This window comes from Bacillus rossius, chromosome 1 (assembly GCF_032445375.1).
Source record: "Bacillus rossius redtenbacheri isolate Brsri chromosome 1, Brsri_v3, whole genome shotgun sequence".
NCBI classification, from domain to species: domain Eukaryota; kingdom Metazoa; phylum Arthropoda; class Insecta; order Phasmatodea; family Bacillidae; genus Bacillus; species Bacillus rossius.
In genome coordinates, this window is record NC_086330.1 from 293352856 (window position 1) to 293378413 (window position 25558).

General features: G+C 38.4%; 1 protein-coding gene across 3 annotated transcripts in view; it reads right to left on the reverse strand.

Annotated features, from left to right (window-relative positions):
• LOC134527753 (uncharacterized) overlaps positions 1-25558 on the reverse strand; it is a 200937-nt gene that overhangs the window by 24430 nt on the left and 150949 nt on the right. For all 3 annotated transcript variants that reach the window (XM_063360682.1, XM_063360681.1, XM_063360680.1), the window contains exon 3: positions 2212-2364. In XM_063360682.1, the coding sequence (XP_063216752.1) occupies positions 2212-2348 (137 nt within the window). In that variant the 5' untranslated portion in view covers positions 2349-2364. The remainder of the gene's footprint in view (positions 1-2211; positions 2365-25558) is intronic.

Here is a 25558-nt window from a genome sequence, read left to right on the forward strand (position 1 = left end):
AACTCAAATATAGTTTATAGCAGGAGGTGCTGTAATACTGTCTTGTAACCAATTATAGGTAGAACATCATTCATTAAAGAAGGGAAGATGTGTTGCATGTAGGAATGGAAGGTTGGTAGAGAGGTTGTAGGTAGGGAAGTTGAGAGTGGGAGTGTTGGTAGTGGTGTGTGGCATGGCGGGCAAATGGCGAGTGAATAGGAAATGTAAGGTGATGTGAAATAAAAGATATTGTGCAAAATGGAAGGGGAGTTAAGCTCATTACAACTATCTGTTAAAATACAATTGTCATACATGTCATTTTTTACATATCTGAATTTTTTTTGTTCTTTTGACAATACTAATCCAGTGTTTGCCATCCTTACATAGAAGAAAAGAAGCGCTCGGCTGCCACGAGTTTGGGGTGATTAAGAGGGGGGAAGAGATAGAAGGAGATAAGTAGGAGATTTAGAGGAAGTAAGAGAAGAGTATTAAATATAGTGAGTGAGGAAGTGAGTGAGAAAGGAATGGATGTGTGATATGCAGAGGTAATACATCGGACATCACGGCTTTTTAGAACGGAAAGAAAAAAAAATCGTAAAATACAGTTTTCACACACTACACAAGTCCATAAATTTACTCCGAAGGAATAGTTTCGTAATTCCTACTAGTTAATGAAGAAATTTTGATATTTTACATTACAATACTTGTGCTTTTACGCTGCTGCCATTCATTGTTTACCCGCGAAAAATAGGAATATATGTTTTCCATATACTTTAGACGTTCCTAAATTAACCATAAAAGGAAGGTTTCTTAATTCTTACTGCTTTGTTAAAAAAAAAAAAAAAAAAAAAAAACAATTTAAAGCTTACTTTACAATACCTATGTATGCATTTTGCAGTATTTCCAAGGAATTATTTGATTACAGCCTTCGTATATTTTTTTTTGATATGGCTGGTGTTTCATGTATCCCAGTTTATCTTGGATCCTGAAGGCTAGATCGTGATGGCATGATCTTGTTGGCTTGATCCTGTTGTACATGATGCGTGCTGTCTTAGTTCAGTACGTCGGAAGATACTGCACATGAAAGAAATTGCGAAATAAGAAAGAATTATGGTTGTAGCGTGAAAAAAATCCTTTTATTTGACTTACGATCATAATTCATTATTATATGACAATACTATTTTATGCAAAGGATCATCCAATGTACTGAATTAAAACAACAAGCATCGTGTACCATAGGATCAAGCCATCAGGATAATGCTGTCATCAGAATCTTTCAACATTCTGAACTAAAACAGCAAGCATCATGTACCACAGGAGCCAACAGGATCATGCCATCAGGATCATTCGATATACTGAATTAAAATAGCAAGCATCACGTACCACATGATCAAGCCAAAAGGATCATGCTATCAGGATAAACTTCAATATATGAAACAGAAGAACTAGCATATTTCTAATTCTCCACAGTTGGCTACTGTTGTGTTAAACAATTAGATACACGATCGCGGGTCAACAATGAATGGCGGCGTCAGTGTGAAAATCGGGTATTGTAATGTAAGCTTTAAACTGTTATTTTTCACGAAACCAGTAGGAATTAAGACACGATCCCTTCAGGGTAAATTTAGGGTTGTGTGTAGTGTGTGAAAACCATGATTTCTGATTCTTTAATTTCCGTTCTAAAATGTCTTGATGTCCGATAATTACCTGCAGAGGGAATGGGGAAAAAGTAGACTGATTGATAGAAGAATAGAGAGATGAAGACGAAATTGAAGAGTGGCAAAAATTGGGAGGTGAAAAAGTGAAAGAGGGAGTGGGAGAGCGAGAGGAAAAAAGAAACAATGAGAGGTAGAGGAAATAGGAAAGGCAGAAGGAGAGAAAAATATATAGGTAAAGGAAGAGGGAATGAAAATATGAGAATGAGAAAAGTAGAAGAAACGAAAGATGGACTGAGAATTGAAAAGGTACTAGGCGAAGAAGAGGAATTGAAAAGAGAAGTAGAAAAAATAGGGAAGGGAGAGGAAGAGAGAGAGTTAAAGAGCCAAAGATAATGAGAGAAGAAGAGGTAGTGATAGAGAGAGTGATAATTGGTGAGGTACTGAACGAAAAAGAAGAGAAAGGAGAGATAGAGGGACTGTAAGAAGGAGGTGGAGAGATAGTGGTGATGGGAGAGGGAGAATGATAGGGAGTGAAGGAGAGAATGGGAGTAGGGGGGTCGGGAGTGGCGCCCACCTGTCCGCGGCACCCAGCCGCATGTCCTGAAGCTTCTGTTGCACGACCAGCTCCTCCTGGCGGGCGCCCCAGCCGCCGTGGAAGCCGAAGATGTCCCTGAGGTGCGGGATGCTGCGCTCCGACTGCTGCCGCGACATGTCGGCTCGCCTACCCCTGCACCAGCAAGCAGAGCAGCGCCGGCTTCCACCACACACTCTCACACGTGCAGTACATCAATCTCATTTCCAGGAACAACTGGCACATCAGCACCATCATGCATTGCTCCTGTGAGGAGCGGTACGTGGTGCTTGCTCCCTGCTTCACTTTGGCCCCTGCTGCACATTATAGGTAACGTGCTCTTGGTGTGTCCAAGCATTCATTAAATAGCTACTTACATAGGTGTAAAATATGAAAAAGAACTGTACCATGCACTCAGTGTATCTAAGAACCATTAAATACCGCTAATTTATGATAAGGAGTCCGAGCATGGTATCCCAAATTACGCGGCGGTGGTGGAAGCCAGTAGTATGGAAATGGCGATCCGAGACCAGTCTAAAGGAGGAGAAGCGAGGAGCGGGGCAACAACCCCGGCGGCCAGCTTGGATTTTATTGTCACGGTGGCCATTATGGTGTAAAGTTTCATCAAAATTCCTCAAAATTCCAAAACATTTCCTTATTTCGAGGGAAAAACTCCCGTTTTTAAGAAATATTTCTCATTTTTCCTAAAAAAAACTTCCGAATGCTTAATTTTCCTCAAAGAGGCTTAATTTTCCTCGCAGAGGCTTAACTTTCTTCTGAAAGGCATAATTCCATACAATGCCAAAAAACCAAACCTCCAGATCATGACCTTTACATTGACCTTGACATTTGACCATAACCATTGATATTGATATTCACCTCGACCTTTGACCTTGACCCTTGACTTTGATCGTGAAATTTCACCTTGATATATTACCTTGACCTTGACCCCGTTTGCCATCTTGATATTCCATCAGGTTGTAGTCTGCTGGAGGCTGCCTTCTTGAATTATGACTTTACAGCCGCAATTATGTTTTCATATGCTGAAGACTAACATCTTGGATTCCACCATCGTGGATTCCAACATATTTTCTATAATAATCCGCCATATTGGAATCGAATTCCCACTCCCTAATGTTGCAATTTTCGTTACGGCCGCTATCTATAAAATCCATTTTGTTTATGTTAGAATAACGAAAAAAAATTAAAATTAAAAATTTTTAAATATATTTTTATTATTAAAAAAACTATTACATCATTTTGAAATTATGAAGTCACCATTGAACTTTTCGTTACGGAAGCCATCTTGGAAATCTGTTTTTTTTTTTTTTAGCTAGAAAATAGGGAAAAATTCCAAAACTCATTAAAAAAAATCGCTTATTAAAATAGTGATCGATTGCAGTGCTTAATTCAATTATTTTTCACTACAAAAATGTAATTTAATTATAAGGCACATCCAGTTGGTGACCAGGCACATCCACATCCAGATGTAGGCTAAGCTAAGCACTTCCAGTCAGTGGCCTTGCACATCAGTCGGTTGGCCAGGCACACAGGTCCAGTCGGTTGGTCAGGCTAACACGTCCAGTTGGTAGCAAGGTACGCCCAGTCGGTGGCCAGGCACAGCCAGTCTGTGGCAGACACATCACAAAGATTGTACCGACACATACTGCAGGTTGGCCAGGCACAACTAGTAGGTTGGCCAAGCATGTTCATTTGGTGGTTAGGAAGATAGTCAGTAGCCAAGCAGCTTTCTTCGTCGATACTCGACGCATATTTTAAACAGGTCATGTACAATGTCAGACAAGTAGGCCAAGTGTCTCCTAACCACGAGAAACAATTTTTTGATATTTGGAAAACATGTAATTTACATTTCAGGCGTATAGTCTCAAGTGTCTTCAGACCAATAGGTCAGGTCATAAACATTATCAGATGTATAGATCAAGCATCTCTGAACAAAGAGGTCTAATATTTCGATACTTTTAATGGCTTTCAAACAAGTCATGTACAATATCAGGCGTATAGACTATGCGTCTCCGAACCACAAGGTCAATCATGACCTGAATACAGTCTTGGCGATGCATCATCAACGAAAAGAAACACATTCGACAAAAAGGACAAACATTAGAGACACATTCGACAAAAAGAACACAAAATCGTCAAAAAGTTCACATTCTGTACACACACTCTTCAAAAAATAACACAGACTGGATACACACTCATCACAATGGATACACACTCATCACAATGGGCACACACACTCGTCAAAAAGGAAGCACATTAAAAAAAAAAGATTGCACATTTGGAAACACATTCAAAAAAGGAAGCACAATTGGAAGAAAATTCACAAAAAGGAAACACATTTGTACGAACATTCAACACAGTAGGATACGATTTCGTCAAATGGATACGATTTCAACAGAGGGATACGATCTCTTAAGAGGGATACAATCCCATCAGTAGGATACGATCCCATCAGTAGGATACGATACTACAGACTTGGCTACGCCCATTTAGAGTAAAGGATGTACATTTACACGAACATTCAACTCTGTAGGATACATTCGCTAATTTACGGTAGCTCACAATGCCTACAACTGTCTTTGACTCCAACTTACTTTGGCCTAACTGCTTCAGCGACATTTGGCTACGAGACTACGATGCTACAGGACTGCGAAGCTACAAGACTACGTAGTTACAGGTCTATGAAGCTACAATAATACGAAGCTACATGACTTCGAAGCTACAAGACTACGAGGCTACGAGGCTACGAAGCTACACGTCTACAAGGCTACAGGACTACGAAGTTACAAGACTACGAGGATATAGGGCTACAGGACTACGAAGCTAAAAAACTATGAGGCTATAGAACAACGAAGCTAGAAGACTACGAGGTTAAGAGACTATGAAACTACAATACTACAAGGATACGAGATGAGGCTATAGGACTGCGAAGTTATAAGACTACAAGGCTATGAGGCCACAAGACTACAGGACTACGAAGATCCAAGGGTACAAGGCTACGAGGCTACGAGGCTACCAGGCTTCCTGTCTCCAACTAGCTACAATAGCTCCATTCAGCTGTGAGTTTTAATTTACCTTTTGCAAAAAAACTAGTAGGTAGGTTTGGTATGTTCTGGCACACCGGGTCCCGGGTCGGGATCCAAGGATCAGCGGCGTCCTTGACCCCGGCGGCCATTTTGGATCCGCCATCTTGGATCAGCCATCTTTAAATCGAGCGCCCCTCGCACTCATGATGAAATTTTCGTCTCAGTCGCCATATTGATTTTTTCTGTTTTGCTGGAGGCCACCATCTTGGATACCGCCGACTTTGTTTCTGCTGTTTGTTCCTAGAGAGCGCCAGCGTTGCTCTGTCTCATCACATAAGGGCGATGTTCCATTACCTACCAGAGCTATTATGGTCCTCATCGACATATTAAATTATTTTTTTTATGAAAAAATACATTGGAAGCGCTGTAATTCGAACCATCGCAGCTCTCATCTCTAGGTTAGAAGACATACGCCTTTAACCGCACTGCCATCGAGACATTTACCAGACTGAGAATTAAATAAGGTATATATAAGAATAACATGCATATTCGGACTTGATATTTTTTTAAATTTTAAGTAGTAATAGCACCACTTGTTCGAGACAGAACCGCCATATTGTATTAAGTCACAACTGTTGCATATTTCGTTACGGCAGCCATCTTGAAAATCCGTAATTTCAATGCTAGAAATTCCGAAAAAATTCCAAAAAATATTTTAAAAATTGCCTACTTCAAATGTTTAGTTATTTAAACGATTTCGGTCCTTAGTTAGATTTCCGGCGAGAGTAAACCAGTAATTTATTAATATATTTAAAAAATTCTGAATAAAAAGTAATAAAAACATCTTACACCACACCCAACATTTTGAATTATGTTATTATGACATCGATGGACCTACTAGACTAAAGAAGAGTGATCTGGATTACGACAATGATTTTCCTTGTCTTGGGAGAGATTATGTTCCTGGCTCTTCCGATCTCGACAAAGAACTTAAATTGAAGGACGAAGATGATTTATGAAATAATGAAGACAATAGAAGAATTCTTAACGTGAAAAGCGAGAATACATTCAAGCCGAATTCAAGTAGATTTTTCCTACTTTGTAAAAATGATGGACTCCTAAAAAGGAAGCAAGAAGACGATGAGGACACTTCGACAACATCGATATCGAATTCTTACGGTAATCTGGGCAAAGACGATGCCTTCTACGGTGATTGCTACAGCGACTCTGAGGCTGTTGACAAAGGCATACACTGTGATGAAGCACCTAAAGCTGACAAGATCGAAGAATGTGGCGGTGTCCTGAGACCGAAACGATGGAAACGACGTTCTATAATAAATAAATCTGATAAAGTTTATTACTATCACTAGGACGATTGTGATATTAAAAGTAGTTATAATGAACATGCAAGGAAGATGGTGGTAGAAGAGAATGATTACACATCATGGAAAGATCCAAACATATTGGTTGACCGGCTAAGACTTCTACATGGCTCGCTTTGTGCCGGAAACTATTCGTGCATGAAATAAATATCCTTTATACTCGAAGAACTTAGGGAAGTTGGCTACATACAATAATGGCATGTTTTACTTGTATTTGTATAATGTTGAGAAATAAATTAAATATTGAAAGTAAATATTTAATGTTTCATTTCTTATATTCTGATTTCTAACTAAGCCTGTGTATTTCCGCTACTGTGTGTGTTCATTCCGTTTCCTGTGTGTACTGTGTGTTAATTCCGTTTCCTGTGTGCACCGTGTGTACATTCCGTTTTCCTGTGTGTACTGTGTGTACATTCTGTTTTCCTGTGTGTACTGTACGTTCATTCCGTTTTCTGTGTGTACTGTGTGTTCATTCCGTTTTTGTGTGTACTGTGTGTTCATTCCGTTTTCCTGTGTGTACTATGTGCACTGTGTGTTCATTCTGTTTCCTGTGTACTGTGTGTTCATGGTCTATATGTCTGACATTTTTCATGACCCGGTCTGCGGTCCGAAGACACTTGGTGTATATGTATGGATGGCTTTGTACAAGAATATTTTAAAGGTTATTCTAAGTATCAAAAACTAGACTTTCATGTTACGCTTATCGATAACATATTTAATTCGTTGGCCAGGTATATTGTCTTGAGATGTTTTTGTAGAGTTAATGATTAATAAACTCTGCGAAAAGTAATGGAAAACAAAATATAAAATTTATTTAATATTTAGTTACACTTGTCACTGTTCAAGTATCGAACCAAGGACAGGAACTGATCGAATCAATTTGTAAATTGATTGTAAATTTGTTTGGTGAATTTTGGAATTTTTCCCGCATTTCTAGCTAAATAATTACACGATTCCAAGATGGCACCCAAATTTCAATATGGCGGGCACCTCAGTCAAAATAAATGATTACTGCACTCTAGCGGGTTAGAATAAAACTAGCATGATGGTAATGTACTCTATAAGACGAGTACACACACAAGATTGCGTCCTCCAGCAGACGAAAACAAGATGGTTGCAATGTCCTCTAGCAGGTGGTAGCTCCTGGTATCATGTACTGAACATAAAATGGTCGTCAAGGTCAAAGTCTAATTTCAAGGTCAAAGTCTAATTTCAAGGTCAAGGTCAAATTTCAAGGTCAAATTTCAATGTCAAGGACAATGATCAATGTCAACAATCGAGGTCAAAGGTATGGTGAACAAAAAATTATACTAACATGGTGTCAGCACACTCTAGCAGACGAAAATAAGATGGTGACCTCCAGCAGACGAAGGCAAGGTGCCGGACATGACGTCATACCAGCTGACGATATATACCTTGGTACTGGTGGAGGGAGGTCAGTCTGTAGGTGGCTTATGTGGAGGAAGGATCTGTCGTTTTTAATTTTTTGCTCTTACCGGTTTCGAACCAACGACGGGATACGATCTAATCCATCAGTATTCTAATAAGTAAATTTTTTTGGTGAATCTTGAACTTTTTTCATTAAAATCGGATAATAAATAAAGATTTTCAATATGGCGTCCGTAACGATAAGTTATTCAATGGTGACATAATTCAAAATGTCGCGTGTGGTGTAAAACATTTTTATTACTTTTTATTGAGAATTTTTTAACGAACGAAATATGCAACAGTTGTGACTTAATACAATATGGCGGTTCTGTCTCGAACAAGTGGTGCTATTATTACTTAAAATTTAAAAAAAATACAAGTCCGAATATGCATGTTATTTTTATATATACCTTATTGAATTCTCAGTCTGGTAAATGTCTCGATGTCAGTGCGGTTAAAGGCGTATGTTTTCTAACCTAGAGATGAGAGCTGCGATGGGTCGAATCACAGCGCTTCCAATGCATTTTGCATAAAAAATTAAATTAATATGTCTGGTAGGTAATGGAACATCGCCCTTATGTGATGAGACAGGGCGACACTGGCGCTCTCTAGGAACAAGCAGCAGAAACAAAGTCGGCGGTATCCAAGATGGCGGCCTCCAGCAGAACAGAAAAAAATCAAGAGCGACGCTGGCGCTCTCTAGGAACAAACAACAGAAACAAAGTCGACGGTATCCAAGATGGTGGCCTCCAGCGGAACAGAAAAAAATCAATATGGCGACTGAGACGAAAATTTCATCATGAGTGAGTGGGGCGCTCGATTTTAAGATGGCGGATCCAAAATGGCGGATACAAAATGGCCACCAGGGTCAAGGTCATAGGTCAAGGTCACGCTCATCCGAGATGGTCGCCGCTGATTCTTGGATCCCGACCCGGGACCCGGTATGCCAGAACATTCCAAACCTACCTACTAAAACTTGTTGCAAGTAGTTTTAATTATTGTCAACAGTTGTCGATACATGCTTTGTTGTACAGGCAGTCACTGTTTTAGGTGGGATGCGGGATGCTACTCACGATCGCAAGAGAAGGAGGGCTTACTTAGACCTCAGGGAAAGTGAAATCATCTTGCATGACAATGTATCTCAGCTGTCTCAAGGCATAGTAATTGGCTGAGTGATGAATCTTTTATTCGATTATTCGATGTGTTGTACATGCAGTCGTTCTTTAATGTGGAATGCGGGTTGCTCACTCGCGATCACAAGAGAAGAGCTTCACTAGACCTCAAGGGGAAGGGAAATCGTCTCGCATGTCAATCTATCTCAGCTTTTTTAAAGGTTTAAAATACGAATTTGTAATGGATGTTTTTGTCTAAATTCCACCTGATTAAAATATTATTAGTTTTAATTTGCTTGCATAATTTCACCAACCAAACAAATCACGGAATACAATTGCATATCTCATATCAAAATAAATATGCAAGTATCTTATTTTTTTTTCAGGAATAACCAGCTTACACGCGGAGAATACCAACAGAAGAATTGCCAGGAATAAACAGAAGCACTCGGAGAACACAGACAAATTATTGGCAGAAATGTTCAGAAGCACACGGAAAAAACTACCAAAAGTTTTGCAAAATAAGTCTCAGTAAATCTTACAAAAAAATCACACTAAACATGTGTACCTGACCAACCGACTGGATGTGTCTGGTTAATTGACTGTCATGTGGAGATGCCCTGAAAAACACATGTCAAGGCATGCTAAGGATTCGCTTCGCCTTCTAAGAAGACTGTAGGAATTGGGAAACACTTGTTGTTTGACAGTTTTTTTGTACTTGTAGAATTTACATAATACAATATTTTATTTGTATTTTTTTTTTCTCTAACCTAATTTTTTTTTGTAAATTGATGAGATATTTAATTAAATTACCACCATATTGGATTGTGACGTCACGGAGGCCATCTTGGATCACCTTGACCATTGACCTCGACTTTAACCTTCGAAATTTGCCCAAAATTCACCAAAATCCGCCAAAATTTCAGGTTATTTGGAAAACATTCCTCTATATATATATATATATATATATATATATATATATATATATATATATACATATATAAATTTCTCTATTTCGATGGAAAAGTTCCCGTTTTGAGGAAATATTTCTCGTTTTAGTCCTCAACAATTCAAAAATTCGGACTTAGAAAAACCTCAAAAGACTTTTGCCTTAGAAAGAACACAAATTCCTAAAAATGCCTTAAGACTCCTAAAATCGAGCCGTCCTAAGCCGCTGATATCAGGACCTTGAACCTATACTTGACCATAAAATTAAAATCATTAATTTTGACCAAGAAATTCCGAAGAAATTCCAAAAAAGATATATTAATTTCTTACTTCAAATGTTAAGTTATTTAATCGATTTCTGTCCTTGGTTCGATTCCCGGCGAAAATAAACATGTAATTTAAAACATTAAACATTAAAAAAGTCTTAACAAAAATAAAGAGAAATAAAAAACTTCTTATATCACACCCACTATCTTGAATAATGACATAATCTTTGCAATTTTCGTTATGATCGCCATCTTGAAAATCTGTAATTTTTATGCAAAAAATCGGAAAAAACATTTTATAATTTATAAAAAAATTAACTAATCAAAATTTTATAAAATTTAAAAAAACGCCGTGGCACATATCGTTACGGGTTGCCTTCTTGAAATTCTATAATTTTTATGCTAGAAATTAGGAAAAAAATTAGTTAATAAAAATTGTAATAAACGCACTTACATCCTCGGTTCTAACCCAGTGAGGGCAAAAATAAAAATAAAAATTATAGCATATCTATCCTCCACAAAAGCCGCCGGCAGACTAACCTCCCACCACTAATGTCAATGTATATTTCGTCAGCTAGTATAACGTCATGTCCGCCATCCGTTTTCGTCTGCTGGAGGCCTCCATCTTATTTTCGTCTGCTAGATTGCACTGCCACCATCGTAGTTTAACTTTTACCCACTACAGTGCAGTAATAATTTATTATTACTGTAGCAACCACCATCTTGACACTGGAGCGTCATCTTGAAAATTCGTAAATATTTAGCTAGAAATTCGGAAAAAATTCCAAAATTCATTAAATAAATTTGCAATTAATATACTGATTGATTCGATTAGTTCCTGTCCTTGGTTCAATCCCTGGATGATACAAAAATAATTTGAGGTAAAAAAATCTTATTTAATAAAATATGGTGGAAAGTACTAAACGAGGCTTAAGTTCCTCATATACTAGCCTCCTGTCAGCCTATATGTCCACCATTTTGAAAATGTGTATATATTGACCTAAAAATTCGGACAAATTCAAAAATTCATCAAAACATTCACTTATTAAAATAATGATTGGCGCTATAGATTTCCGTCCTTGGTTTGGTTCTCGGCCAGTGATACGGATTATTAAGCTAAAAAATGTATATTCCGTTTCCCATTACCTTTCGTGGAATTTATTTATCAATCACTCTTAAGAAAAACAACTCTAGACAAAATACCTGTCCGACGAATTAAATACGTTGTCGCTATACCTAACATAATATAATTTTTCGATACTTACAATACATTCCTACCAGTTCATGTAAAATGTTATCCGTAAAGGCTAAGTGTCTTCGGACCACGAGACCAGGTCATGAACAATGTCAGTAGTAATAGACCAGACATTTCCAAACTTCATGACCTTCTTAGTGGATAGCTAATATAACATATTTCAAGCAGTCAAGACAATGTCTTCGAACTGTGAGACCTAAAGTATAAAAAAATAAATTGCAAGCATTTAGACCAACGAAACATGTTTTACACTTACTAAAGGACCAAGAATCCCTGAAAAATGTTTTATCAAGACAAAGAGGTTTTGAAGCAGTAAATATTCAGAGCTACAACAGATATAACTACGTTCTATACGTATTTGCTGTTACGCAGAAGGCTGGCATCTTCTTGAGGAGTAGTCTTCCTTTTTCTTCCACATTTTCCTTTTTGCTACACTTAAACGAGATCCCGTATCTCTCGTATACTTTAATAGTTTATTTACATCACTCAAACTCACACCATAAGCCACTGAAATGTTTATCTGTGTCATTGATGTATACGCACGAAGGGTGATGATCTTTTTTCTTTTCCTTGGAGTAATATCCATTATGCCAAACAATCGTAAAAACTCTATAAATTATCGAATAATTTTGCAAAATATCAAAAACTCTCCGACATAACCTAAAAAATATTTAAAATATTATAATTTTACAGGTTTTAGCGGTAAGTAATGGCGATCATAAGGTTATGTTTTGCCATCAAAACAACTGCCAGAATTGACATAACAATGTTGCCATAGCCAAAAGACTATTTTTAAAAATTTTATTTGTGGTTGTGTTCACATTAATTCACATAATACTGTAGGCAGGGATATGAGGTTGGTAGTTAGGGATGTGAGGGGGTACGTAATAACGTGAGTGAGGTAGGTAGGGATGTGAGGGAGGTAGGTGAGGATGTGTGGGAAGTAGGTAGGTGGATGGAGAAAAAATTTCGGGGAAATTTCAGTTTGGAAATTTAGCTTTAATATTAACAATTATTTTCCAAAAAAAAAAAAACTACCACAGTTTTACATAATTTAAGATAGGCTTATAATCATTATACACTAAATTAATTTCTGCAGATTGTTAGGTACTGTTTAAACAACAAATTTTTGTTACTTTTGTGTGTAGAGGGTAGCATGGGTCTTGCCCATTTCACAAATGTTAAGCGAGCCATTATTTGGTAAAGAAAGACAAAATGTATATTTTATTTAGTTCTGGTTGTAATCAAAATTAATAAAATATTTTTCTCGTGATCCTGTAAAGGTAACTATAGGTGTAAAATTACAGGTTTTTCTTTAATATTTTCCCGCAAAACTAACCTCCCTATATGTGGGTCCGATCATGTGCACGCGGTGGCGAGCGGCCAGCACACGTCAGTGGGGCTGGTGGCCCCGGGCCATTCTGCGTGGAAGGCACCCACACTTACCTGCTCCATTTTCTCCAACAATGTTAAATGAACTTTTGTGGGAGACCCACAGCCAGTTAACAACGTGGCATCCTTGTTCCGAGAAGCAATGTGTCGCAGGTTGGCCAAGAAGGCCTGAGATTCACTGACCTCTGAAAGGTTCCTAATATATACGAAACTCTCCGCTTGCTCGTGGACTCCGAGGTCGGAATAAAAAAACACCATCCTGCGACTTGGTCTCAAGCCTTCTGGAGTGAGCTCGCTCCCGCGTGCTGAAGTCGGAATTACTATAGCCCGTCGTGTCCGTCCGTCATCCGTTCGTCCGTCAGCCGCCGAGCGATTTACAACGCTCCGTACTTCCATCATAATATTTTCTCTTGCACATGCTGTCAACTGTTGAGAAAATTTAAATTTTGGAAACAATTTCTCTTGTATAATTATATTAGTTTGACAAGCATGCAAGCTATACACTTATAACTCATTAATCTCAATATTTTTCACTCTGGTATTTTATTTAACATTTTCAGAGTAACCATGCGTAATTAATCACTATTCTGTGAATCGGACGATTTTTGTTTCATCTCACAAAATTTAAAATGTGTTCAAACCTAGTTAAAAATAATTATTTAAGCATCTAAAGAATCAAATAAACTTCCAAAACTTTTAATATAATAAAATTTGACACACAAAACTCTTGAAACCATCTGGAGGTTATAATTTAATCCGCCCGACTGTCAAAAGTATGACGTTGCCAAGCTTTTGACGGACGGACGGATGAAATTTTCTCAGGCCATATGATTGGCTGCAGGTCACGAGATCGACGGACGGATGACGGAGGCTGGCAGTCTTGTGGGTGGCGGCTGTGAGTGTCCTGGATAGCAGTTCGTGGACCAACTGGCGTCAATGGGCGGGAGGGGAGGCAGGAAGGCTCGCAGGACCCCGACGCGTGCAAGCTTGCTGCGTGCGCGCCGGGACTGAACAGCGACGCAATTATGAACGGAAGACAACAGCAACCTTCAGCAAGGCAGATAAGTCGTCACTTAATGATTCAACTGACGCTCTTATTTTGCTTGGAAATCAGGCAACCTAATAACCTAAAAGTTGTTAACGTTTCAAAAGTAAAACCTTTGGCAAAACCTTTATATATATATATATATATATATATATATATATATATATATATATATATAAAGTCGTTCGTTTGCTGAGAATATTCACTATAAATATTTAATTTAATCTATTTTGCAATACGAAACAACCAAAACACTATGTTAAAATGCTTTATATTTTGTTAAAAAAATTAAAAACTGCATAGGCGCAAAGTATGAATGTTAAAACCATAACCTCATTGCAAATAAAAATTATCCGCGTGTACACGTCTTCAACATGTGCACATGACATCCATGCTTATTTCATTGCTACCAAGAAAATTCACCCTAGACAAAAAATATTCCATTATACTCAATACGCCACTCTGTTAATAAACCATTCCATAAATTCTGAACTAAGAATGTTTGTGAAATTACTTTTTTATTTACGTTATTATGTTTGAATAAATAAAATGTTTTCTTTATATTTAAAATTTAATTTTTGTGTTGGAATTTCTCAAACGTACAGATTTTTTAGTGGCCATATTCCACCCAGAGTTTAGGGAAATATACAGATAGAGCATAAGGTCCTATTCTAGACTAGTGGGGTAAAGTCAAAAGGGGAGGGGGATTTCAGTGCAATACACGTACCAATATGGTGGCCGTTTGTTTATAAATGTATCAGCTGTACCTGTATCGGAGGTTAAATTAGAGAAAAATGTTTACTCATATCATTACATTTGTTTTATGAAGATTATTTTGGAATTTAATATACAAAAACATACTAACCAGTAATATTTTGAACCAATTTTCTTCTGAACAGCAGTACAGTCGTTAATAAAATCAGTCTAAAACATCTGATACAAATATAAACAAACGTACGCCATATTGGTATGTGAAAATAAAAATAAAAATGGAGGAAAAAACGACTTCACATTTGATGGCTAATGCTCCATCTGTGTCCTTTACTAATCTCTAATCTCTGATTACGCCTATTCATTTGCGCGCCCTTGCTTCGGCCGTCTCGGGGATTTTGGGGACAAGGAGTGCAGCCCCTCCCCAACCGAGGCAAGAAAGGTAAATTGTTGTTGCCTGCGAAGAAGACAGACGGTGATGGAGCGACGCCGGGCTGCCTGGATCCTCGAGCCGGTCTACTGGCCTGGCTGTCCACCGCAGAGAGCGCTCGTGCTTCCGGACATGGGTGTTCTCCGCGCCTGTCACTTGTGCTGTCACCCGCTGGCGAGGCTTCCTACCGCTGTGAGTATTGCTGTAGCCGAGGCACTGGCGTCACGCACGGGAACGCATCCGTACTCCAACCGAACTTGGCTGCTAAAATGCATGCCGGAGAGCCAGAGTGTTTCATACAGGGCTGGCCTAACCCGACCAACATGGATTGTTCGGGCGTCTGACTGGCGGTCTATGGATAGCAGGTTCCCGTGCAGGGCGGTGTCCAGCATGGTACGATGGAGAGGAGGCAGCAGGCACGCCAGGTCGGGGCCGCGGGCTTCCTGCCCAGGACAATGGCTCCAGGCCTCCCCGCGGTGGAGCCTCGCACTTTCACCAGGATGCGCTGGTGTCCGGTGTCTCCGCCAGGGCTTCACACAAACCCGAGCTCGGGTGACCACCGGGTGGTCCGGTTGTGCGCGGGACCACCCGCTACATTAGTGGCACCTGTATGTCTCTCTCGAGTGTTCGGCACGTCCCCACAGCTCCGCCCGCGTGAAGTGGCGTAACTGGAAAGCCATTTTTCTCGCAGATTCGGGTGCTAAGTCAACATTGATTACGTGACACTCCGAAGGGCTACGAGACCTTTCCAGAGCGGGACTGGGAGGTATATAAACGGCGAGTTCGGCCTGCATCGGGGACTGTCGCTGCACGGACGAATGAATAGTGCGAGGCAGTTTGTTGGGACCGAGGAGAGTGGTAAGAGACATACAGTAGAGAGAGTCACTGTTGAGCCGAGCTCTACTGGGAAGAGTGAATAGTGGACTTATGATGTGGTATTAATTTGTGAACAGATATTTAAATTGTCGTAATTGATTTAATAGTGTCAATATTAGTGGTATATAATGGCCGAGTTTGGCACAATTTTATTCTTATGGGACTACTATTTTTGTTAAGTATTCTTGTGGTGTCTTGTCAGTCGTCAGTATTCGGCCATGTTCGGACGTTTCCGTCGCCGGATGAGTCGAAAATTTTCGTTCACTTTCGCCCTTTTTTTTTCACCCGCACTCCTGCACAGTGGTTCGCAGTTGGGATAGTGTCGACTGCTAGGCACACTTACGTCGTGGATAGTCATATCTTTACATTTGTCTCGGTATTGGCTTCTTCTACTGTAAAAATCATTTTATGTTAGTTTTTAGGGCGGTTCCTTAAAATATTTCGGAGAAAAGCGGATTCGAACGCACGACCTCCAGGTTACCGACATAGTGCTTTAACCACTCGGCCATTGGGTCAATCATATATGACCATAGATAATTTGAAGTTTGCGCTCGAACCTCTAGATTGGAAAACACGCCTTTGACCGCACGGTCATCAAGACATTTACCAGACCGGAAAGTAAATAATATTAAAAAATATAAAAAATAACACACATATTATGACTTGAATTATTTTTTTTTATTTGAAAGAATAATAGCATCACCTGCTAGAGGGCGGAGTCCCATCTTTATTTTCAATACTTGCTACCAGGAGCTCTAGTTAACACACATGGCCAGCTAGAGGGTGCTGCCGCCATCTTGTTTTCATTAATCGATACAAGGAGCGCTAGTGTCACATAGTAGGATGCTAATTCCAAGATTGCGCTGTAGTTATATTAGTTTAATTTTTACATGCTAGAGTATCAATCAACTGACCGTCATGTCATCCGCCATCTTGTCGACCGTCTTAAACACTATATTGAAAGTCTGTAATTATTTAACTAGAAATTAGGAAAAAATTCGCCTATTAATGTAAAGATTCGATCCTTGGTCAATATAAAAGTTAATAAAATTAAAAGTCACATCAATTTAACATATAAATGTGGCAGGTTCGAGAAACAAAGCTACAAAAGTTTAAAAATATATATATTTATTACATAAATTCTGAAAGTACAAACAAGAAAATTACTAGCGTTTCTCGATTTATACATTCTTCTTAGAAGGCGATGCTAGTCCTTTGCATGCCTTGACATGTGTTTTCAGACCAGTTATTAATAACAGTCGATTAAAGAGGCATGTCTATTCAGTAGACAGGCACGTCCAGTAGGTGGCAAGGTGAAGTCGGTGGCCAGGCATGTATACTCAGTGGTCAGGCATGTATTTAGGTACAGCCACATTGAGTTGGTTGGCTAGACACGTCCAGTTGGTGGTTAGGCACTTCCAGTAGTTGTTAGCTAGTCACCTCCAGCCTGTGGCCAGGCACGTATAATCAGTGGCCAGGAAAGCACGTCAAGTAGGTGACAAGACGCATCCAGTTGGTCGCTAGGCATGTCTATTCAGTAGCCAGGCAAGCCCAGTTGTTGGCTAGACACATGAAGTTGGTGGCAAGGTACGTACAGTCGGGGGCCAGGCACGTCTATTCAGTGACAAGATCGTATCCCTGTTTCGAGAACATATCCATGTTGCGCAAACACATCCCTGTGGTGTGATCGTATTCCTGTGGCGTATTCCTGTGACGAATCGTATCCCTGCGCCGTATCCCGGCGACGAGATCGTATTCCTGCATCGTATCCCTCCAATGAGATCGTATCCCTGCGGCGAGATCGTATCCAAGTGCTGTATCCCTGCGATGAGATCGTATCCATGTGCTGTATCCCTGTGACGAGATCGTAATCTACTGAGTTGAATTTTCGACCAAAGCTACATCCTCATCGTTAAATGTGCTTCCAAATGTGCTTCCTTTTTTTATGTGCATCAACAAGACTGTAGTCAGGCCATGATTGATCTCGTGGTTTGGAGATGTCTGGTTAAACGCCTGACATTGAACATGACCTGTTTAAATGTTCGTCGAGTATCGAAAAAAAACTATACGTCTTTGCTACTAACTGGATGTGTTTGACCACCTACTGGATGTAATAGGCCACCTACTGAATGTTTCTGTACACCGATTGTACGTGTCTGGTTAATCGATTGGAGGTGTCTACCCAACATCTTCATGTGCCTGGTTAACCGACTGGCATGTATAACTGCCCTGAAAAAACATGTCAAGGCATGTAAAGGTCTCACTTTGCCTTCTAAGAAAACTTTAGAAAAACTAGAAATTCTAGTGGTTGGTTTGTTTTCATACTTGTAAAATAATACATTTTTCATTTACAATTTTGTTGTTTTTTCCCAAACATTTAATTTTTTTGGTAATTTTAATTAACTAATTTTTACTTAAAATTAATTTGTTTTGCATTAGTCAAGGATCGAACCAAGGTAATTGAATCAGCCAGTAAATAAAGTGCTGAATTTTAAAAATATGTTTGGAAATTTTTCCGAATTTATAGCTTCAAAATTATATATTTTCAAAATAGCGGCCAAATTTCAAGATGGCGGACGCCCTGACAATAAATGAATACTGCATTCTAGTGAGCAAAAATTAAACTAATATGGCGGCTGCACACACTATGAGATGAAAACAATATATCGGCAGCGACCTCAAGCAGACGAAAACAAGATGGCCGCCATGTCACACTGACTGACGTAATATCTGCCTTGGCATTAGTGGTATGAAGTCAGTCTGCCGGTGGCTTCTGTGGAGGAAGGATTTGTCATCATTTTTATTCTATTGCCGTCACTGGGTTCAAACCGAGGACTCCATGATGTTTTTTATTAAAATTTAGTTACATTTTTTAATGGATTTCAATTTTTTTATTAAAATCGTAAAATAATTACGGATTTTCACGATGGCGGCTGTAACGAAATTTGCAACATTCGGGGATTGTAGTGTCCGGTACCAAAATTGTTAAACTCAAGATGGCATCTGAGGTCAGAGTTCGAGGTCATGGTCAAGGTCAAATATAAAGTTCGAAGGTCAATGTCAAAGGTCAAGTTCAATGTCAAATATCAAGTTGAAGGTCAAAGGCCAAGGTAAAAGGTTAAGGTCAAAGATCAGCTATCTAATTAATAAAATCGTATATAATAGTTTTTTATAAATTTTGAATTTTTTCCCGTTAAAATCGTATAATAATGATGGATTTTCAAGATGGCTAACTATTTTAAAAATTACTCAGTGTTTTATATTAAAATATTATTATTTTTTTATAATATTAAAAATTTTTCCATTACAATCGGATAATAATTACGAATTTAAAGATGGCGGCCATAAAAAAAATGCAACATTAGAGTATAGGGCATTAAATGGCGGAAATTTCTATAATTCAAATTGGAGGAATATTCTGGTAACCAAGATGGAGGAAAAACATAATGGAGAAAAAATAAAATGGCGGATTAAAGATGACGGCCTCCAGCTGAACATAAAAAACCAAGATACAGTCGTGACATCATCTAAGATGGCGGCCTCCAGCAGACGACAAAATGGCGGCTGTGTCGCCAGAATCTAAAAAAGGTTTTGACATCAGATCCAAGATAGCGGGCATGTTATTAGAATTCAATATAGTGGCCGTAACGAAACTTGCAACATTCGGGGATTGGGACGCTCTATGACAAGATGTTGGAATCCAAGATGGTGACTGAGGTCAAAAGTCAAGGTTAAAGTTTGAGGTCAAGGTCACCTAAGATGGCCGCAGTGACGTCACAATCCAAGATTGCAGTCGGAACCTCAGCCATGAAGTCAGGTGCAGGAGGAAATATTATATACTACTTATATTTGTCAATATTAGCTAATAAATAAAAATGCAATTAATTAATGGATTATAATTTCCGGGCCTGTTTTCCCCACTCGTAACAGTTGAGTATTTTGGCCAATGTTACAGAGGTAAATAGACAACTGTAATAAATCTCTAAGGTATAGATTATGAGGTTTTATAAACGTCTCAAAAGGCTTACTACAATTATTAATATGATAAAATACTAATGATGTGTGATGAACGTGCCAGCGTCGTCTGCCAGGTCCGAAAGGCGACACGAGCTGGAGCACAGGAGCAGAGCGCCCGCGAGACCGCGCAGCGACCAACGTCTACCGTGCCAACACACACGTGGCCAGCGGAGGTCGTAGAGGGAGGGGTAGCAGCAACTGTGTTCTCACTGGCCCAGTAGAGGGTGGTACATAACCTCTTCCCGGTGCAGCCATGGACATACAGCCCTTGGGGAGGAGGGGTACAGCCCCGTTGGAATTAAAAAGCCCGTCACTGAACGGGGGTTATAAATTTGTTTCATGTATGTTTTATTAGAAAATGTATCTTTACTTAAAGGAAAACCGTTTATAATTTAACAAATATTTCAAATACAATTCACAGGAATAAATGGAATTCCCCTTCCCCCCCCCCCCCTCATTCCACGGAAGCTATGGGGAAAAAAATTAAGATCTCGGTAAGGCAGTATGTTATTTTGGGCGATGACAACATGTTGTTTCAATACCTGAAACCTCAAACCACAAAGGAAAGTGATGCGTGTTGCGAAAGATAACCCCTTGCTGTTAATGTAAGTTCTTTGAATACAAATATTCTATATTTTTTTCTAATACCCCCTAATATAAATCCCTGTACCCGCCACTCCAAGTGACAAGTTCGTCTGTCCAACCAGCATGGAGGGTGCGAGCAGATAACTAAAACGGCGGAAAAATGACAACTGTTTTCATGTAAACATAACCATTGGAACACAATTCAACCTGAACGCCAAAACTTCTTTTAAAGGCACTTCTTCATTTTACATTGGCACTTAATAGCAGGAATGGATACCTTTAAACACAGACGAATGGACTCATAACCGTTAACTAGTAAAATAACTGGATGCCATTTTTAAATGCAGCTGATGTTTATTCCTAGCATTTACATTCTGCTGCATTTTGACTGTGTGTGGTGTTTAATGTGCATGTTACTGTTTTAATGAATATACTGGTTACTACGGTGGAGCTTGGTCACGCTATTTAATAAATTCAGGGGATTAGCATCCATCAATCACATTAACTACGCCTTAGGCCCCTACCTAGTGAAGTAATTGGGTTAGCTACAGGCGACGCTCGCCTGACGTGTGACGTCACGACACAGACTTGCATTCGCAGGCCTGCAAGAACCTTGGAAGAGACTAGCTAACTCAACTTGTGTTGTCCACCTTTGTTCTCTCTTAATTCCAGCTTGCAAGCTGTATAGGCAGGCTTGCTGCAAGCTTAATATGCTCTCAGCAAAATTTGCCATATGGCAAAACGATAACGAAGAGAGATTTTTAAGAAAGGGCTTCGGAAAAATCCGTGATTAAGGAGGTAGTATATTAAATTATGTTCCTTCTAATATATCGTGTTTTTTCATATTATTTTTAATAAATTCATTATATAACTATATTTCAATATTTATAAGAGGCTTTTTATGCTAAAAAAAATCTTATTCAATGATTGTTATGAACTTAAAGGCAAATTTTTGTCAGTCCTAGCATGTGCTGAAAGCATGTAATCATGGGGTATACAGTTTCGAATTAACCGTTCGCATGTAGCCTTTGTCTTAAAACACTTTATTTATAGTAAATCAATATATATATATATATATATATATATATATATATATATATATATAAATGTTTGTGTGTGCGTCTTCTATTTGCTCACATATTGACCTTCGAAACAATAATAATTTAATTATTCTTGGTGAAATCTCGCCATTCCATCGTCGTAGTACAGACTAACCACGAAATAATGCGGGCTATTAATTACACATCACCAACTTCGTATTTCTGTTAATTAAATAAGTAACCGGTAATATCTTAACTAATACTGGTTTTACACTTCAAAATACATCGTCTTATACGGGAAGTTTATAGGCAACATCTTAAGTTGGAAAAAAAATAAGAATGACTATATCTTATTAATAGCAGCGAAATCCGGCGTTGCTCGGGTTAAGATACATCGCATGTTTAATGGTATAAAAAATATATGATACATTTTTTAACATAGATATTATAGATTTCTATTTTCGATATTGAGAGACTTATTCGGCCATTAAACATGCGGTGTATTATAGAGTATATCTAATAGAGTAAACTAATTAACGAATTAAAATAATTTTAAGAACATGTTTAGTAAATGGAACATTAATGTTTTTTTTTTACATATTTACATATTATATTATTCATATACATATTACATGTTACATTATATATTGACATATATTATACATTTACATTTTTTATTTTAGTATTATTTTTTGTTTTGAATTTATTTTTACAACACTTGCTTATACACTACATTTATAGTTTTGTTGTTTAGACTGTAAATAAACAAATTTCGAGGTGATCCTACTCGTGAGCATACGACATATAATTGGCCGAGTGCAAAGCATGGTTCCCTTAAGTCAACTCCACAGTACTGGAATGTTTGGCCCTGTGCTTTGTTAATAGTCATGCTGTAAGCTAACTTCACCGGGAACTGTAAGCGTTTAAAAGTAAACGGCAATCCATTTGATATTAAAGGTAGGTATCCGTGGTATAAATACTATTTTTCCTTTTTCTTTACCAGTCATTATACTGGCTTCGATGACGTTATTTTGTAGCTGTTTGATGCAGAGTCTCGTACAATTACTCAGTTTCGGCGAGTTCAGATTTCGTATAACAGGTGAACCAATTTTTAATTTAAGACAGTGTAATGACATTCCTGAAACATTTAATGAATTAAAAAATTCAGTAGGAAAATTGATGCTTTCTAGCTCATCAATCATTGTATCAATTGACATGTAAATTTTCTCTTCCGCCGGAATCATTTCCTGGACGATGTTGTTGATGTCGTTTACAATGTCGTTCTTCGTTGCTAGAATAATTCGGTCGCGTAACCATTCTGAATTGGTATAATTTTCAACAATATTTGGATATACTTCGTTAATAAGTTGTTCAGGTGTTTCAACAACATTACATAACTCATTAGTTAATGTTATTTGGCCATTATTTTCGTCTATTGGATATGTGCCTTCTCCTATTTGTAAAAGTTTTTTCAGAAAATTCTTGTGCCTTTTCATCTCCTGAAATCTGCGCCCTCATGTTCGTTGTTAATTTGATTATTTTTACGTGTTCCCATATGGACGACTTCTTTAAGCAAGCATTAATTTCATCTGCCGGCGTCGATTTGGGAATGATAGGAATCGTTTGACGAAAATCACCTGATAGTATTAACAACACACCTCCTATTGTATTCGTGTTGTTGCGTAAATCTTGAAGTGTTCTATTGAGTGCTTCTAGTGATTTTCTATGGGCCATTGTGCTTTCGTCCCATATAATGGCTTTGCACTGTTTCAATATTTGTCCACATACTGATGATTTTGTGATGTCACATACCTGAAATTTATAGTCAGCTACATTTAATGCTAATTTAAAACCAGAATGCGCTGTTCGGCCACCATTCATGAGTGTAGCCGCTATCCCCGATGATGCTAGGGCGAGAACAATTTCTTTATTTGCACGGATTTCAGCTAGGATTAAATTGATCAAAAATGTTTTCCCGGTGCCGCCAGGTGCGTCTAAAAATATTATGTCACCTTGCTGTTTTCTATATCTAATAATCCATTATTATATAACATGCCTGTTTTTGACTCTGAATTAATAAGGGTTTGTTGTGTTGGATGTAAAGCCCCAATTCGTCGATATTATAATTTGTTTCTTTTAAAAATTCACTGTTCATAGCATCCAAATGACTTCGTTTAGGATATTGAACGTTTGGTTAGATATTGTTAAACATGTATCTTCTATCAATATCAAAGCTTTGTTAAAAATTTCTTCATTGAAATCAATTTGTAAGTCCGGGTTTTGTCGTCGTAGTTCAGCCAAGATGTCATCGCTCATATATTCTCGATATTTAAGACATAGTCGATTTGTATTAGAAGGATTACATGTAGTTAATATAATTGCAAATAGCTCACAAATTTTATTCGCTGTTGCCGCTTGGACTGCTTCGTTCATAGCTAACTCCCAATGATTATCGTTTTCTTGTAGATCTAATCTTTGACATGCCTCTCGATATGTTTCAAAAATGTAACCATTGATAGTTTTCAGGTCTTCAAAACACGTTGGGCCACGAAAAGTGTGTAGTAATAAACGTAGATAGAAACATTCAGCGTTTTTTGGATGCACAGTGTAGTCTCGTCCTATTTGTTACTCTTGAATACTCCATCATGTCCTTCTACTCGCATTCCACGTTTTCGAGGGCTAAATTGTTAACTTGTTGTATTACATGTATAATAGCTTGGCACTTCTGAATAAAGTAAAGTCTTAGCAAATGGATCTTTCTGGCATAATTTGAAAAACGCTGTTAAAGTTGTTCGTGTTGGTGGTTCTGTCGCAACTCTTTGTGCCGTTTATGTAGTGAAAAACACACGTTGTCCATTTTCTAAGTGGACGGATAAATGGAGAACCGGCGGATAGCGATCGTGAATTGGAAAACTTAAAATTCGCCAAATCGCTTCGTTGATATTGATGTAACGACCCATTTGATACTGTACTATCTCATCATGTTGATTTTCTTTGGTTACCGTAAAAACAGCCATATCACTGCCTTTATTAATATATTTGCACACATATTTAATCGATTTGACAGAACTACAGTATTCAACATTGATATGGGCATTAAACGTTTTGGATAAAAGTGCATTGTATGGAACTACCCATTGAGTGTTAATTTGAATTTCTTCATTGCCTCGTACTTTAATTTTAGCTGTGAATCCGCCTTGTTCTGGTGGTCGACGTCTGTATTTCGGATATCCGTCTTCGCCGGTGACTGTTTCGTTCAAAAGTGGCTTCGGATAACGTTTCGTACATTTTTCATCTTTCATGCATGAAGAACCTCTATTTAGTTCACCACATGGGCCATGAACCATGTTTTTCACTATTATATTATAAAGATCAGGATCTTCTTCCGGGTTTGGAAACTCAGCCTTGATGAAATAATCTATTTGATTCGGTTGAATTCTATTTTGAAACAAAATTAAGTTGTGAGAATGTGGCAATCCTCGTTTCTGCCATTCAATTGAAAACATCCAGCAGGTAACAGCACCAAATATTTGATTTTTTACGATGGCGTCAATAAATTTAATTTGTTTTTGACAAAAAACTCGGGCAACAATATCATGTCGATCACTGGCCGCCTGTCCATATTGTAATTCGTCTTTTATTTTCACCCATGAAGAATTACATGTAAATGACTATGGCGAGTGCAGAGTCGCTCGATGAAACTCCAACGAGCAAGTTACACCTAACTCTGTGGAGGGTACCTAACTCTGTGGAGGGTGACCTTGGCCGGGGTGACTCAGCCGGCGGAGGCAGCGCGATGACATCAAAGGCGTTTCT